Source organism: Balaenoptera ricei, chromosome 13 (genome assembly GCF_028023285.1).
Source record: "Balaenoptera ricei isolate mBalRic1 chromosome 13, mBalRic1.hap2, whole genome shotgun sequence".
NCBI lineage: Eukaryota > Metazoa > Chordata > Mammalia > Artiodactyla > Balaenopteridae > Balaenoptera > Balaenoptera ricei.
In genome coordinates, this window is record NC_082651.1 from 39,671,975 (window position 1) to 39,687,266 (window position 15,292).

The 15,292-nt window shown below is 57.9% G+C and overlaps 1 protein-coding gene across 1 annotated transcript; it reads left to right on the top strand.

The window, feature by feature from the left end:
• The first annotated feature begins 1,693 nt into the window (after positions 1-1,693).
• FBXO41 (F-box protein 41) lies at positions 1,694-10,872 on the top strand. The gene is made up of 12 exons (XM_059942775.1): positions 1,694-2,589; positions 4,116-4,341; positions 4,850-4,923; positions 5,191-5,549; positions 6,332-6,573; positions 6,807-6,922; positions 7,043-7,195; positions 7,338-7,433; positions 8,846-8,964; positions 9,123-9,281; positions 10,554-10,669; positions 10,801-10,872. The coding sequence occupies exons 1-12, from the start codon at positions 1,694-1,696 to the stop codon at positions 10,861-10,863; spliced, it is 2,619 nt and encodes an 872-aa protein (XP_059798758.1). The 3' UTR covers positions 10,864-10,872.
• The last annotated feature ends 4,420 nt before the right edge of the window (positions 10,873-15,292 follow it).

A 15,292-nucleotide genomic window follows, 5' to 3' on the forward strand; every position in this document is an offset into this window, starting at 1 on the left:
CAAGGGTGAACCATCAACCGCCACCCAGACCACATGGACTGAGAAAGTGGGGAAGGAAGGATGGTTCCCCAAGGTCAAAGCAGGGTGCTGTTGCCAGGGGGACGACTGGGTGCTGGGCTGGCAAAGGGAACAGGCATCCACCCATACATCCATGTGGAAAGCCAGAAGGCAAACGGAACTCAAGAGTAGGTCAGGATGGAGAGGTAGAGCTGAGAGTCAAGGCTTAAAGATGTGAGTAAACCAGACTGTGGGAGTGAACCAGATAGAGGCAAAGGGGGCTTGAAGGCAGACCTCCAATCAGGAGATAGGAAGATTAGGAAGACAGCAAGAAGAAAAGGTCAGAGAACCCAAACGGGGCAGCTTCATGGCAGCCTATGAACATGGAGCAGTCAGTAGTATTATCCAAGGGACGAAGTAGGTGAGGACCTTTGATGACAACTACATTGTCTGATTAGCTGGTGGTCTGTGACTTGGAAGAGCACAGTGATAGCAGAGGTGGTTGAAGCCTGGTCACAGCCAGTTAGGAAGAGGAGGGCAGTGAAGAATAGGGTAGGGATCCCACAAGGCAGGGGAAGGGTGACCGGAAGCCAGAGATGAGGGGGGATGGGCAGCAGGCGTTCAGGGTGACCAGGAGTGGGATGCCAGGAAGGGTGGTGACTTGTGCCAGAAGGAACCTGGAGAAGACAGGTATCATGGCCCTTGAAGCAAAGGGCAGAGCAGGGATGGGAGGGAGTGGGACAGAAGCAGGAACAGGAACAGTGACATACATAGGTATCATCAGGTGAGGTGACATCTTGGTCACTGCAACCTGGTACCAATAGTCCAGCTGGTCTAATGAGTGTGGTTTGCAAGACACGAAATAAGCATTTTTTTTTTTTGAGATGTAACAAGCTAGTACATATAGTACACTAATCGTAAGTGTACATATGTATAAACTGTATAACCTTACATACACACCTGTATAACCACCACTCATATCAAGATAGAGAACATTTTCAGCATTACATGAAGTTCCCTCCTGCCCCTTCCCAGTCTGTATAGGCCCCAGGGGTAAACTCTATTCTGACTTCTATCATCATCAATTTAGTCTGTTCTTGAACTCCATATGTGTGGAATCCAGCAGTATGCAATCTAGTCTGGCTTCTTTCATGCAGCATAATATTAAATGGATTCACCCATGTTGTTGCATGTACCAGTGGTTCCTTTTCTTATTGCTGGGTAACATCCCATTATGAATATAACACAATTTATCCATTCTACTGGTGATGGGCACTTCGGTTATGTCCAGGTTGTAACTATTATAAATAAAACTAATGCTTTTTTTTTTTTTCTTTCTTAGAGAATTCTCATTCTTTCTCACTCTCATACATGCCCAGCCCTCACACAGGTACTGGAGCAGGCCAGTCCCCTCTGGGAGGTCTGGCCATTGGTCTCCCCTCGCCTCTCTCTTCTGGGCACGTGTTTTCTGGGGAAGTCAATTTTGTCATGGGTGGGGGATATGGGTTGGAGGTGGGGACGGATACCACCCTCCTAAGGCTTGCTCCCTCTCTTCTAGCCTCCTTGCCCCTGGCCGCCAGCGCCCTGAGTCTGCCTGACCCTTCAGGGGGGCTCGCCCGCGGCCCCCCATGAGCGCGCCCGGCTGACCCGCAGGGCGGCCGCGGTGGAGCCCGGGCGCAGCGGGTACGGCGGGACCATGGCCTCGCTGGACCTGCCCTACCGCTGCCCCCGCTGCGGGGAGCACAAGCGCTTCCGGAGCCTGTCGTCGCTGCGCGCGCACCTGGAGTACAGCCACACGTACGAGACGCTCTACATCCTCTCCAAGACCAACAGCATTTGCGACGGCGCCGCGGCGGCCGCGGCTGCCGCCGCCGCCGCCGCCTCCGGTTTCCCTCTGGCGCCTGAGCCTGCCGCCCTGCTGGCCGTGCCAGGCGCCCGGCGCGAGGTCTTCGAGAGCACGTCCTTCCAGGGCAAGGAGCAGGCGGCCGGGCCGTCCCCCGCGGCGCCACACCTGCTGCACCACCATCACCACCACGCACCCCTCGCCCACTTCCCTGGCGACCTGGTGCCCGCCAGCCTGCCCTGCGAGGAGCTGGCTGAGCCGGGCCTCGTGCCCGCCGCCGCCGCGCGCTACGCGCTCCGCGAGATCGAGATCCCGCTGGGGGAGCTATTCGCCCGCAAGTCCGTGGCCTCCTCGGCGTGCTCGACGCCGCCGCCCGGGCCTGGCCCCGGGCCCGCCTCTGCCTCACCCGCGTCTCCCTCGCCCGCCGATGTGGCTTACGAAGAGGGCCTGGCTCGCCTCAAGATCCGCGCGCTGGAGAAGCTGGAGGTGGACCGACGGCTGGAGCGGCTGAGCGAGGAGGTGGAGCAGAAAATCGCGGGCCAGGTGGGCCGGCTTCAGGCCGAGCTGGAGCGCAAGGCGGCGGAGCTGGAGACTGCGCGGCAGGAGAGCGCGCGGCTGGGGCGCGAGAAGGAGGAGCTGGAGGAGCGCGCTTCCGAGCTCTCGCGCCAGGTGGACGTGAGTGTGGAGCTGCTGGCCTCGCTCAAGCAGGACCTGGTGCACAAGGAACAGGAGCTGAGCCGCAAGCAGCAGTGAGTGGCCCGAAGGGCCTTGTGGGTGGGTGTGTCCGCGAATGTTCCTGAGTAGGTGACCACGCGTGTCACTGTGCCGCCGCCACCACCGTGGGTGTGGCTATGTATGTGGCCAAATTATATGGGATCGGTGGCCACTAGCATGTAAAGGTGGTGCGCGTGTGGCCAAGAGTGTCATGAAGGTGTGTGTTTAGGACTCTGGGTCCATATGGCAGTGTGACCGCGTGTGTAAAGACGGTTTCTCTTCCTTTTCTATCCTCCTACCAAGGCCAGTTCCTGATTGTGACACCAGATCGTCTTCCCTTTTGCCTACTCAAAGACATGGCTCAATTCTCCCCTCTCCCTTTGCCGCCGTCAGGTTTTCCCTATCTACTGTATCATTACTAAAAACATACAGACATACGGTCCTTTCTCCACTCTGCCTAACCCTATCTCCCCCTTAAGCTACCGCCCCTTCTCTCCTCCTTACAGAAAAACTCCTTGAAAATATTGTTTCTACTCCTCGTCTTCAATTTCTTTCCCCACTTTCTCTCTTGAACCCACTCTGATCAGTTGTCCACCTCCATCACTATCCTCCATGTCATAAATGACCTTCATGTTACCGAGGCCAAGTCATCATCTTACTTGGCCCATTGGCAGCATTTGACACAGCTGATCCTTGAAACACCTCTTTAACTTGGCTTCTAAGACACTCTCCTTGGAATTACCGTCTCTCTTTCTATTGGCTTCTTTTCAGTCTTCTTTGCTGGCTTCTCCTCATTCCTCTGGTCTTTCAGTGTAGAATTATGAAGTACACAGATGTTATTTATTCTTCCCCATTGTGATATAAGCTCCATGGGGGGGCAGGAAGTTTTCTCTGCTTTGTTCACTGCTGGACACCCCAACACCTAGAATGGTGCCTGGCGCCTAGAGGGTGCCTGTAATTGGTGAATGGATGCATGAAGAACTGTGAATGCACTCGAGAGTAAATACTCACATGACTCTTAAGTGTACTGTGTGTCCGTGCAACTCCTGGAGGTTGGTGCAACTATAAGTGTGCTTTTCTGAATCTGAGAATGTTTCTGAAAGTGTGTGTGTTTGAATGTGTTGGTAGGACTGTGCCTCAGACTGTGTGCCTGTGAATGAACGGGATATGAGTACGTGTACATGAGCGTGGGGGGCTGTCTGCTGGGCTGTGTGGACTGTAAGTGTGTGCCCGTGAGTGTTTCTGGAGGGAGGAGATGGCTGTGTGTGACTGAGCACGCCTGTGAGTATCTCTGCGGGGAGTAGGGTGTCTGGTTGTGTGTTTAGGGCTGGGTTGGTGGGGTGTGCGTGTATGACTCGGAGCGTGCGCTTGCGTTTCTGTGTGTGCCGTTGTGTTGTGTGGGGCAGTGTTCCTGGGTGTGTTCTGTGTGTGCCCACGTGACCACGAGCGGACACTGCGGCCAGCTGTGCCCGTGTCTCTCCCTGCCGCTCAGGGTCTCCTCCGGAGGGTGGGTGGGCAGCCAGGCCAAGGCACTGGGGTAAGGAGACTGCTCCGGGCCCAGGGAGGTGGTGCAGATTGACCAGTTCCTGAAGGAGACGGCGGCGCGGGAGGCCAGCGCCAAGCTGCGGCTGCAGCAGTTCATCGAGGAGCTCCTCGAGCGGGCCGACCGCGCCGAGCGGCAGCTGCAGGTCATCAGCAGCAGCTGTGGCAGCACTCCCAGTGCCAGCCTGGGCCGCGGAGGTGGGGGAAGTGGTGCTGGGCCCAGTACCCGGGGCCCAGGCAGGACGGTGAGTGCCCACCTGCCTTCCCTCCTCCACCTGCACACCTGACCCCCTACAACCATGCCTCATACATGGCCTGACAACCCCCCGCCCCACGATGTTCCGTGCTTCCTTCTTTGGCTCTTCCCCATGAGCAGATTCCAGGCCTGAAGTTGGGGTCCAGGAATAGGGGAGCCCCTGTGACAGCAGAAGTGCCAGCCCTGAGGCTGTAGTGAGATACCATCCAGCAACCCCAGTCCTCAGGCAGGGGTTTGCCTCTGCCCATCCCTGCAAATGAGAGCCCAGGAGCCACAAGCCGGGGTCTGGGGTGCTTGGTGGGCGTGGGGAGGGGGCTGGTGAGCCTGCCTCTCTGGGCTGTCTATCTGTCTACTTGTCCATCTTTCCCAACTGTTCTCCTTCTTCTCTCTTCTCCACCCCCCCTTCTCTCCATCTTGTACCCTGTTTCTCCTGTTCCTTCTCATCCTCTGGCCTCCTCTGCCCCCCTGCCCTTCCCTCCCTCTCTGGGGGCCCACAGCGAGAACACCACGCGGGCCTGGCCATGCCTAGCACATACGCGGTGTCACGGCATGGCTCCTCTCCCAGCACAGGGTAAGCCGCGGGCCTGGCCCGCCCCACACAGCCCTCCCTGCCCCTGGAAAGATCCACTGGCCCGCTGGCTGGCTGGCCCATCTGGGCCGTGGCTTCTCCTCCTCCCCCCGTCCTCCTCGGGTCACCTCTGTCTGGCTTTCCACACTCAGAGGGGACTCTTGGAAAGTAAGGTGGGTGGGTTGCCCTTGGCCAGTGGTGGGGTGGCATGGGGAGTTCAGGCAGGCCTAGGACCCCTTGCTCCTCACCATCTGGTCCACCCTACCCCAGGGCCTGCAGTCGCATCCCAGCTGCATCCCAGAGCTCAGGCTGCTATGACAGTGACAGTCTGGAGCTGCCCCGGCCAGAAGAGGGGGCCCCTGAGGACAGTGGCCCCGGGGGCTTGGGCACACGGGTCCAGGCTGCCAACGGCGGCTTGGAGCGGGCCCAGCCCCCTCGCAGCTCAGGCCTGCGGCGCCAGGCCATCCAGAACTGGCAGCGCAGACCTCGCCGACACAGCACGGAGGGGGAGGAAGGTGACGTCTCGGATGTGGGCTCCCGAACCACCGAGTCAGAGGCTGAGGGCCCCTCGGATGCCCCCCGCCCTGGGCCTGCTATGGCTGGGCCGTTGAGCAGCTGCCGGCTCTCTGGTGAGTCTTGGGAGGGGGACTGAGAGGCCAGTCTTTCCATGGTGCCAGACGCTCTCAGGGGACACAGGGCAGAGGCAGTAAATCTCCTGGGCTCCTGCACCGCCTTTCGCCTGGCCCCAGACTTCCCACAATGAGAATGACAAACTCCCTCCCACGCAGGGCCCAGCAAGTTTGGAGCAGGAGCTGCTGGGACAGGGCGCTGCTGTAGCACGGGGGCACTCAGGTTGGGTATTGCACAAGGATGCCACAGCTCAGGGGGTCCCTTCACATGACATTCACAGGAGAGGAGTTGAGTGTTCAAACTGAAGCCTGGGGACAGCAGGGCGAACCCTCTCCTGTATCCACACAAAGCCATGTGCATATGTGAGTGGGTCGGGGTCAGGAGGCTGGAGAGTTCGGGTCAGGGTGCATGGCTGTGCCCCGGTGGCTGCTCTGGGCAACCTCTCACCTGCATTCTGTTCACAGATGCAGGGTTTCTATCCAAGCCCCTTCCTTCTCCAGCCTTGACTCAGCCACCTCATCTAGGGGATGACTTTGGACTATGTGATGATATATGACCTTAAAAAGAAAGTTCCCTTGAGGAAGGGCCACCTTTTTCTAATTTGCAAAACTAGGAATGAGGGTGATGCAGAGGAGGGGGAAGCAGAGGCCCTTTGTCCCTCCTCCCAAGTTGCTGGTCCCCTGGCATGGTTCTGTCACGCCCATTCCTCCTGCAGCTCCTACCCTACCCCAGCTCCCCACCCATACCCCACACTGACCTTTGACCCCGTGATATTGTGCAGCCCGCCCTGAGGGAGGCAGTGGGCGGGGTCGGCGAGCCGAGAGGGGCAGCCCCTCACGCTCCAATGAGGTCATCAGCCCGGAGATCCTCAAGATGCGAGCCGCCCTGTTCTGCATCTTCACCTACCTGGACACGCGCACACTGCTACATGCCGCCGAGGTCTGCCGGGACTGGCGCTTTGTGGCCCGCCACCCTGCCGTCTGGACACGGGTGCTGCTTGAGAACGCCCGCGTCTGTTCCAAGGTGCCTGTCCCTGCCTGCCGCCCTGCCCTCCCAATCACCCATGCTGTGAACCCTCCTTTTCCCTGGCAGAGTCTGGCCCCGCAAGGTCTGGTCCTTGCAGCCTTTTACAGCACCCCAGCTCCAACCTGACTCCCCGAAATGCTCTCGTGAGGCCTCCTATCCTGGGGCTGGTCCACTTCCAGCCAACCAAACCCAGATCCCCTCATCCCCAGGTAACCCCTCTCTCCCTGCAGTTCTTGGCAATGCTGGCTCAGTGGTGCACCCAGGCCCACTCGCTGACACTGCAGAACCTGAAGCCCCGGCAGCGGGGCAAGAAGGAGAGCAAAGAAGAGTATGCCCGGAGTACCCGGTGAGGCCACGGTGGGTGGGTGGGGGTTGCTTCTGAGCTGCAGACCCAGAGTGGTGTCGGGAAGCTTCCCAGAGGAGGAGCTGGCCACAAACAGTGCCCTGACCTCTTGGCTATCACCAGGGGCTGTCTGGAAGCAGGGCTAGAGTCTCTGCTGAAGGCGGCTGGGGGGAATCTGCTGATCCTGCGCATCTCCCACTGTCCCAACATCCTCACTGACCGTTCGCTCTGGCTGGCCAGCTGCTACTGCCGCGCCCTGCAGGCTGTCACCTACAGGTGGGTCCACACTGCAAGAAGCAAGGCCTCGGGCCCCAGGGATCCCTGGGCTCTCAGGCAAAGGGACCCAAGAGCTCTGTGGCCCAAGGGAAAGGAGCAGAGGCCACCAGAGTTGGTGGCCCCAGCTTTGTCTTTTCAACAGAAGCGCCACAGACCCGGTGGGCCACGAGGTCATTTGGGCCCTGGGCGCAGGCTGCAGAGAGATTGTCTCCCTCCAGGTGGCGCCACTTCACCCCTGGTGAGCCCAGGCAGGGGTGCGGAAGGGCAGGGTTGGGGCTGGGTGTGGGGCTGAGGACTGAGCAGATCTGGGCCCATTCCATATGCAGTTTGGGGTGACAGATTCACATTCATCAGTCTGTGTCTTCAGGCAATAGGAGCAGGGCTTCAGAATCAGACTTGGGATCATGTCCTGGCCGGCTAGCAGTGTGACTTTGGGCTACCCAGTCGTGCCTTAGTTTCTCAACTGTAACGTGAAGGGGGTATTAGATCTGTCGATCTTATTAGGACTATAGCTGGCTCAAATGAGATGTGTGCATAAAGGCTGCAGAGGCCACAGTGGGCTATTTACCACACTAGCTGGAAATAGCCAGGTTTGTTTGGCACATGAAAGGCAGTTCAGGGAGGTCATTGTATAATGTACAAAAGAGCTGGTTTTCCGAGAATCCAGGGTGTGAGATCATTCATCGCTTTACTTGGAAGTCCTCAAACATACCAGGCTTTTTCACTCCCTGCACCTGCCCTGCAAGCCCCTCTCCACATGACACCTCCTTCCGGGTCCCCCAGTGTCCTGTCACTAACACCCTGGTAGAATTTGTCACTGCTCCCCTGTCTCCATTCCTCTTGCACCTTGTCCTGGCCCCTGCTGTAGTCCATTTTGCAAAAATTTCTCTATATTTCAGTCTACACCAGACTCATGTTTCTCAGGGCAGAGGCTGTGAATGTCCATTTCTGTATCCCTGGTACTGAGCACATGGCAGAGGCTGGGCGATTATTAAGTGATGAAGTGTTCAGTGAAGGAGAAAGTGGGGTGTGAGTGGTGGGCAGGGCCCAGCGAGCAATGAGTGTGGAAAGGAAGGTTTGGGCCGAGGTCAGAAGGCTTTGCCTAAGGGGTTTTAGATGTTTGCATTTTGTCTAGAAAGCACTGGGAAGCCACTGGGGGATTTTAGATCTTAAAAAACGGGATACATCAGACTAGGAATGTTCTGTGTCATCCTCCCCAGTGCCCACCTCTTGGAGGCAGGGACCATGTCTCTATGTCACCACTGTGTCCCCAGGGCCCAGCTCAATTGTTCTTGGTCGTGACAGGCACTTGAGAAGCTTTTGTTGAATGACTGAGTGAAAGGATATGGGAGTGAGGGGCTGGCTGTCAGCAGCCGCTGGATGAACTGGCAGGGAGACTAGCTGTATAATCAGATGAATATGGATGGTGGTCTGAACTGTGGGTTGAAAGTTATTCAGGAATCAGAATCTGCAGGTCTTGGCAGGAGGTGAGGGAGGAGGAGTCAGGGAAGATCCCAGGTTTCTGACTTGAACAGCTGGGTGGTTGGTGGGGCCTCGCCTTTGAGAGGCAGGTCCTGACAGAGAAGCAGGCTTAGGGTATCATGCAGCCAGGGGCTTCCCTGACAGCCCTCCCTCCACCCTGTTCTCCAGCCAGCAGCCCACGCGCTTCAGTAACCGCTGCCTACAGATGATCGGTCGCTGTTGGCCCCACCTCCGGGCCCTGGGCGTCGGGGGTGCCGGCTGTGGGGTGCAGGGCCTGGCATCACTCGGTGAGTCTTTCCTTGGGACTGGGGTAGGGGGTGATGGGAAGCAGGCGTGGATGCAACACTGAAATCCCAGAGGGACTCGGGGCTGCAGCCTGGGTGGTGGCAGGAGGTGACCTGGGGTGTTTGTCAGCAGGACCTTGCCTCTTCTTCCCTCTTCCTAGCGAGAAACTGCATGCGACTGCAGGTCCTGGAGCTGGACCACGTGTCGGAGATCACCCAAGAGGTGGCGGCTGAGGTCTGCCGGGAAGGCCTGAAGGGACTGGAGATGTTGGTGCTCACGGCCACCCCTGTCACCCCCAAGGCCCTGCTGCATTTCAACAGTGAGTGATGGGGAGCGTGGGGTGGGGTCCCACTGTTGCCTCTTACCATGTCTTGTCAGCAAGTAGCATAACCGACTCCCTCTCGCTCCTAGTCAGCAAACACCAGCACTGGGGTCAGATTGACCAGCGTTCTAGTCCTGGCTTTGCCACCAGTGCCTTCTGAGGCCAGTGTGGCATTTAAGGCCTGCCAGCATCTGACCCAAATGGTTCAGTTCAGTGGATATGTATTGCCTTGTGCTCTGTCCACGTTGGAGGCAGGAGCTGTTCAGCACCATCTACCATGTACCCCCACACGAGCCTCCAGCCAAGGGCAAAGGCAGAACAGATGGGTTCTGGAACTGGCTGACCTAGGTCTCAGTTCTGGCTCTACTGATTATTAGCTGTGTGACTTTGGGCAAATTACTGTACTTCTCTTGGGTTCTGTATCCCCATCTTTTAAGCTGACTTCTAAACCGAATGAGTGGGAAGATTAATGAGATAATGTGTGTGAGCCCCCTAGAACACTTCTCAGGGGGCTCACACACACGCCTCCGCTGGCCCCTGCCTCCCTCCAGCCCCCGTTCCCCTCCCAGTCATTCCTCCACCTTCATTAAGGACACAGGTGCCCAGCTGGGGCTGCACACGCGCAAGGGTAGACCATCATCCGGGACCATTTGGCCCCTGGCAGGACCTCACGTCCTGAGCACTGAAGGTTCCTCGACCTTCTTGTCATCTCCAGGATCCTCTTCTTCCCCCACTTCAGCCTCAGGGCCCCACCCTGGACTGACCACCAGAACTAACTGCTTGGCCTCCAAAATCATAACCTTTAGAATCCTCTCAGCCTCCTGACCTTCTTGCTCCTCCTCCCCTGACCTCATGGCAACGTCCAGTCCCTTAAGCCCTCTGCTCCCCGCTTATTTGTTCCCTGCCTCCCCGCCTCCAGTGCTCCAGCCGAGATCCATCAGCCTAACCTCAGCCACTCCGTCCTTGTAACTCATTTCCACATGCCCAGACCAGAGCACAGCGGTCCCCTCTGCCAGGGAAGGTGCTAGAGCCCCTGCGCAGCTGGCTGTCGTCCACTCGTCCTCCCAGAGTCCCCCACAGCCACTGCTCTTTGACCTCACCCTCCACCTTCTCCCCTTGCCCAGTTGAGCCCGGGGCAGCGTGGATCTGCTCCCAGTGCCTGGCACACGACTGTCTCTCAGAGGGTTCTGATTCTGTTAGTTAGTAAGAGGAGGGAAGACAGCCCCATTGCCCAGATCAGACATGGGCCCCCACCTTACCTTTTCCCAGGCATCTGCCGGAACCTCAAGTCCATTGTGGTCCAGGTTGGGATTGCCGATTATTTCAAAGAGCCCAGCAGCCCTGAGGCCCAGAAGCTGTTTGAGGACATGGTGACAAAACTCCAGGTGAGCAGCTGTCTCTGAGGCTGCCCAAGACCCCCAGTGGCATCCCTAGGTTGGGGTTGGTGACCTGGGTGTTTGAAGGGAGGGCTCCACCTGTCTGCCCTGAGGGGAACTAACGCAGGTTTGGTCTGCAGGCCCTACGGCGGAGGCCCGGCTTCTCTAAGATCCTGCACATCAAGGTGGAAGGCGGCTGCTAACCCGGGTGGGGGGCGGCAGGGCCCCTGCCAGCCCCACACCAGGGCACTCTCTTTGGACCTCCAGAGGGACCCTGATTTGTACTAGACCTTTGGAGGCCTAGTGTTATCCCTGGCTTCTGGGGAGGGGTTGTCAGTCTCCTGTCCTGCTGGGACAGTGGAGCAACAGGCCTGGCCCTGAGCACTGCCTCTCCAGGGCAGGGGCTTGGACAGCTGTCCCCCGACTCCCACCCCAACCCCAGCTGGAGCAGCCTTCCGGGCCCAGTCAGCGAAGAGCTGAGTCCCACCAGCACTTGGTGTCATCGCCCTGAGGATCTGCAATAACCACCAGTGGCGCCTCGGCCGCTCGGGCTGCTGGGGCAGGTCTCCCCTTTGTGAGGCCCAGCCTCCTGGTCGGGAGCCTCTGTTAAGCTCCATGCCAGTGGGTTGCTCCACAAGGCAGCTCAGACTTGGCAAGGAGGGCTCTTCTCTTCCCCCTGCCCTGTCCCAGCCTTCTGTGGGGCACCCCCTCCAGGCAGCCCGCCGGGGCTCTGGGTCCGTATTTTCCAGGGATAACCCTAGCGGTCTGGGGATGTGGCCAGCCGAAAGTGAGAGGTAGGGGTGCAGCGAGGTAGTGGGGTGGGCGTGGAAGGGCAAGACGTTCGTCCAGAACTTCTCCCCAGGACATCGAGACCACCCCTCCCAAGGTAGAGAAAACTTCGAGTTTTTATTGCTGTAGAAAAGACAAGATCCCTCCCAGCCACCACATACCCACGACACACCAGAACTAAATTCAGAGCTAAAAGGTGCATGTTTCTATAACTTCCACCAATCCCGAGCCTCTGGGAAACGGTGTCAGCAGTGAGAAGCAGTTCCTGTCCTCAAGGAATGTACTTCTAATCCGGGTGCTTGGGCAGGAATCTGATGGTCTTTGGGTCCCCAAGGCTACGTGAGAGGGAATCACTAGGCTGCCCTCTGTGCTAGGGCCTGGAGGAGTCCGGAAGGAGGGTGGTTTAGTTTGCTTCCTCGTCTGGCTAGCTTGCTTGAAGATGTGGCTTTGGTAGGGAGCCAGACCCATGGGGCCAAGAATGAGGAAGAGCCCCCCCCCCCCCTCATTGGACTTTTCCCCCTCCTCAATCTCCACTGGCCCCACAGGCTGAGGGCTGTGTTGGGGGTCTTCTGCCGGAGGCAGTGCTGGGACCTGAGCCAGAACCACTGGCTTAAAATGCAAATGGGGGCTTTCACCGACCCTTGCACGGTTCCCAGAGGGCTAGCTCCTGGCACTATGGCTCTAAAGACTCAGGTCTCCCCAGTTCCGCCTCTCAGGACTCCCACAGTGGCGCAAAGGCCGTGGGTCCTGCCAACCTTCATTTGGAAAGTTCTTTCAAACATTGATCTAGGTCCATCTTAGGGTTTCCTTCGCTCCTGTTACAGGGTGGGCTCTCAGTCCTAATCATTAGGCCACTGGTTCTGGCTGGGGCTGGGCTCCTCTAGTTTCTCAATCCTTTCCAGGAACCCAACTTTCTGCCGCAACCTGGCACGGACATCAGCCCCGCTCTGGGTTACCCTGCAAGGAGGCCTCCAGAGCTGGGACCCCCATAGGATCAGAAGTGTACCCAGCTCTCCTGGCTCCCCACTCAGCTGTGTCCTGGCTGTTTTCATTGTTGATTTTCCTCCCGTGGCTTGTTCTGGCCCTGCCCTTTGAAGACCCCAAATACCAAGGGTGGCACGTTGGCAACTCCCTGTCCAGTCCTGCACGAAGCCTTGGCTGTGTGGCATTCCCACCCCAGAGCAGCTGGTTCCATTGGCTCTTACCTCTCCAGCCCTGTCCCCAGGAGCCACGAAGGAGAAGCACAACTTTCCTCTGTCTGGGGCCTGGAAGGGAGGTGGAGGTCCACTCGGCCTGGTTGCCCTGGGTGTGTCTGTTCTGCTTTGCCAACTGCATCCTCCCTCCATAGCCCCTGCTCCCTGTGACCCTCTGTCTCCTGGACAAAGCACAAAGGGATGCCCTGCTTGGCCTGAGCCTGTCCTACTGAGGGGCTTTTTCTGCCCTAGGTAGCCTCCATCCCTGAGTACAAGGCTTTGGGCAATTTCTCCCTGGGAAGATGCCCGCTGGAATGCCTGGCATCAGTTCTGGGAGAGGTCAGGGTGCACAGGCAGCAGGCTTGAGTGGGAGAAAGGTGGTGCTGAAAGGCCTGACGGTTGTCGTAGCTTCCTTCTGTGCAGTAGCGCCGAGCACCGCCAGCACTGGGGCAGCAGAGTGAACAAGACTCCCCTCTCCTGCTGGCGGGAAGTTTGCCTCTCAACAAGTTTGGCTGTTGCCAGGAAACCCGCCAAGCCCCCCGCCCTGTATTTTCCAGCTGAGTGTGTGAGGGATGTGTGGGGTGCATATTGCACGGGTCCAAGCCTCTGCCCATGGGAACGATGGGTCACAGCCTGTACCGCTGCACACCTGGGGCTGACAGACTTGTGTGCCCTGGCCTTCATATCTGCCCTGAGAACTGGCGGGTTTGCGGGCTCCCCACCAGCTTGATGCTATTTTTGCCTCTCCCCAGGGGGATGAGCCCTGCTGCTGAGTGGAGAGCTTTTGTTTACTTGGTCACTTCTCTGGCAAGCACACAGCTAGGGCTGAGGATGGCGAACAGGGATGGAGGGCCTGGCCATCCCTAGGAGCACCTTATCCTTCACTCACCCACAGGAGAGCCCTCTTCCACATCTCACACCTGATGATGAGATGCAAAAGAGGAGTATCTGTGAGAGCAAACCAACACAGGCCCTGCTCCAGGGGTCCCAGCATGTGTAGAGGCCCCATGGGTGATGGCCACTTGGTGTCCTTACCACCTCTCCTTGCCAGCCCAGCACCTGGGAGGCTTGGGGTACTTGGCTTGAGTATATCATGCTTTATTCAGGCTGCCTCCCCACAGCACTGGCAGAGAACAAAGGAGATGCTGTATCTGCATCCCTGAGGGACAGAAAGTGGGCTGCCCAGAACCATGGCTTTTCACTGGCCAGGAGACCACCTAAGGACCAAGGCAGCTCATGTTTTCCTAGTCCCATGAGAGTGGAGTTTGAGCCAGTCCCTCAGCAGTTGCTGGGAGAAAAAAAAAAAAAAAAAAAAAAAAAGCGCCACCTCCTTCCCAAGGCGTGCTGCTCCAAGGTTTGACTCTGTCCTTTGCCTTTGGGTCCCGCCTGTCCGCCTGGTCCTGGTCTCTAGTCCTCTGGGCTGCCGGTGGGGAGCTGCCCATGCCCCAGTCCCTCTTGGGCGCTAAGTTGAAGATCTTTCCAGAGGGACTATTGGTGCCAAAGACCCAGTTCCTGGTGGACTTGGGGTGAAAACGGGAGAGACAGTGACTGGGTGCAGGGCCCAAGTGCCCAGAGGAGTTAACTCATACCAATGGGATGTGTCCCTGATGAGTGTAACTTCCCTCCCCCAGGGGCCTGGCACTTCTCTTTTTACCCCTGGTGGCTGTGCTTTCTCACCCAGCCTTGTCCCAGGCCCCATTTCTGTATATATTGCTGTGTATCGTGTGTGTATTTATTCCCAGACAAGTGTGTTCATCTACAGCCTTGCCTGAGGATAAGGTTTAGGATTGGGTGAAGATCAGAATACCAGGGCCAACTAAGGCAACCAGCTCCTAGTCTGACCCCAACCCCTTGGGACCCTGGCCAGTCCCAAGACTGCCCCGACAATCAGGCAGGCTTCCCCGCCACAAGTCCGAGCCTTGTCTGCCACTGCTGGCAGGGCCCCAGGCCTCAGCTTTGCCCTGGCAGGGGTCTTGCATGCAGGGGCAGACTCGCCTCATGGCTGGTGCCAGTAGGCCTGGCTCTAGCGAGCCCTGCTGGCGGGGACCTCCACAACTGGCCCCAGGCCCTGCCTTCCCTGCACAGCCAGGCTGCAGTGGGCCTGAGCTGTGAGAAGGGAGCTTCCCTCACCCCAAGCACATCAGGCAGAGGGGTGGAGAGCAGTTTTTGGTTTTGTTTCTGAAGTGGCGCCAGTACCTCCAGCCCCCAGGGGGCCTTCCCTGGCCCCACTTTTCTGCCCCACCCAGGCATCACCATCCCAGCACTTTGCTCCACATCACCCATAGATGCCCTTTGCTTAATGTACCCGAGCGTATGTATTTAAAAGGACTCAAATGGGCATCAGAATTTGTGGCTCTGTATCCAATAAAAGATGGTGAAACTGGAATCATATCTGCCTCAGGGAAGTAAATGGCAGGTGGCCACATCTGCCAGTCACCAAACATTCCTTCAGCTGAAATGCACTGAGGTAGGAAGGAGGTGGATGATCTGAACGGCATCAGTGAGGTGAACTGCAGCATTAGGAAGACCTGTCTCAGGACAGTAGACATCATTGCTGGAGGAAGGCCATGCAGGTTACTGACCGTGCCATAGCTTTCAATGTGTGCAGGCAGATAAAGAGCCTCAGGGTGTCCTTTCTGACTCTCAGCCA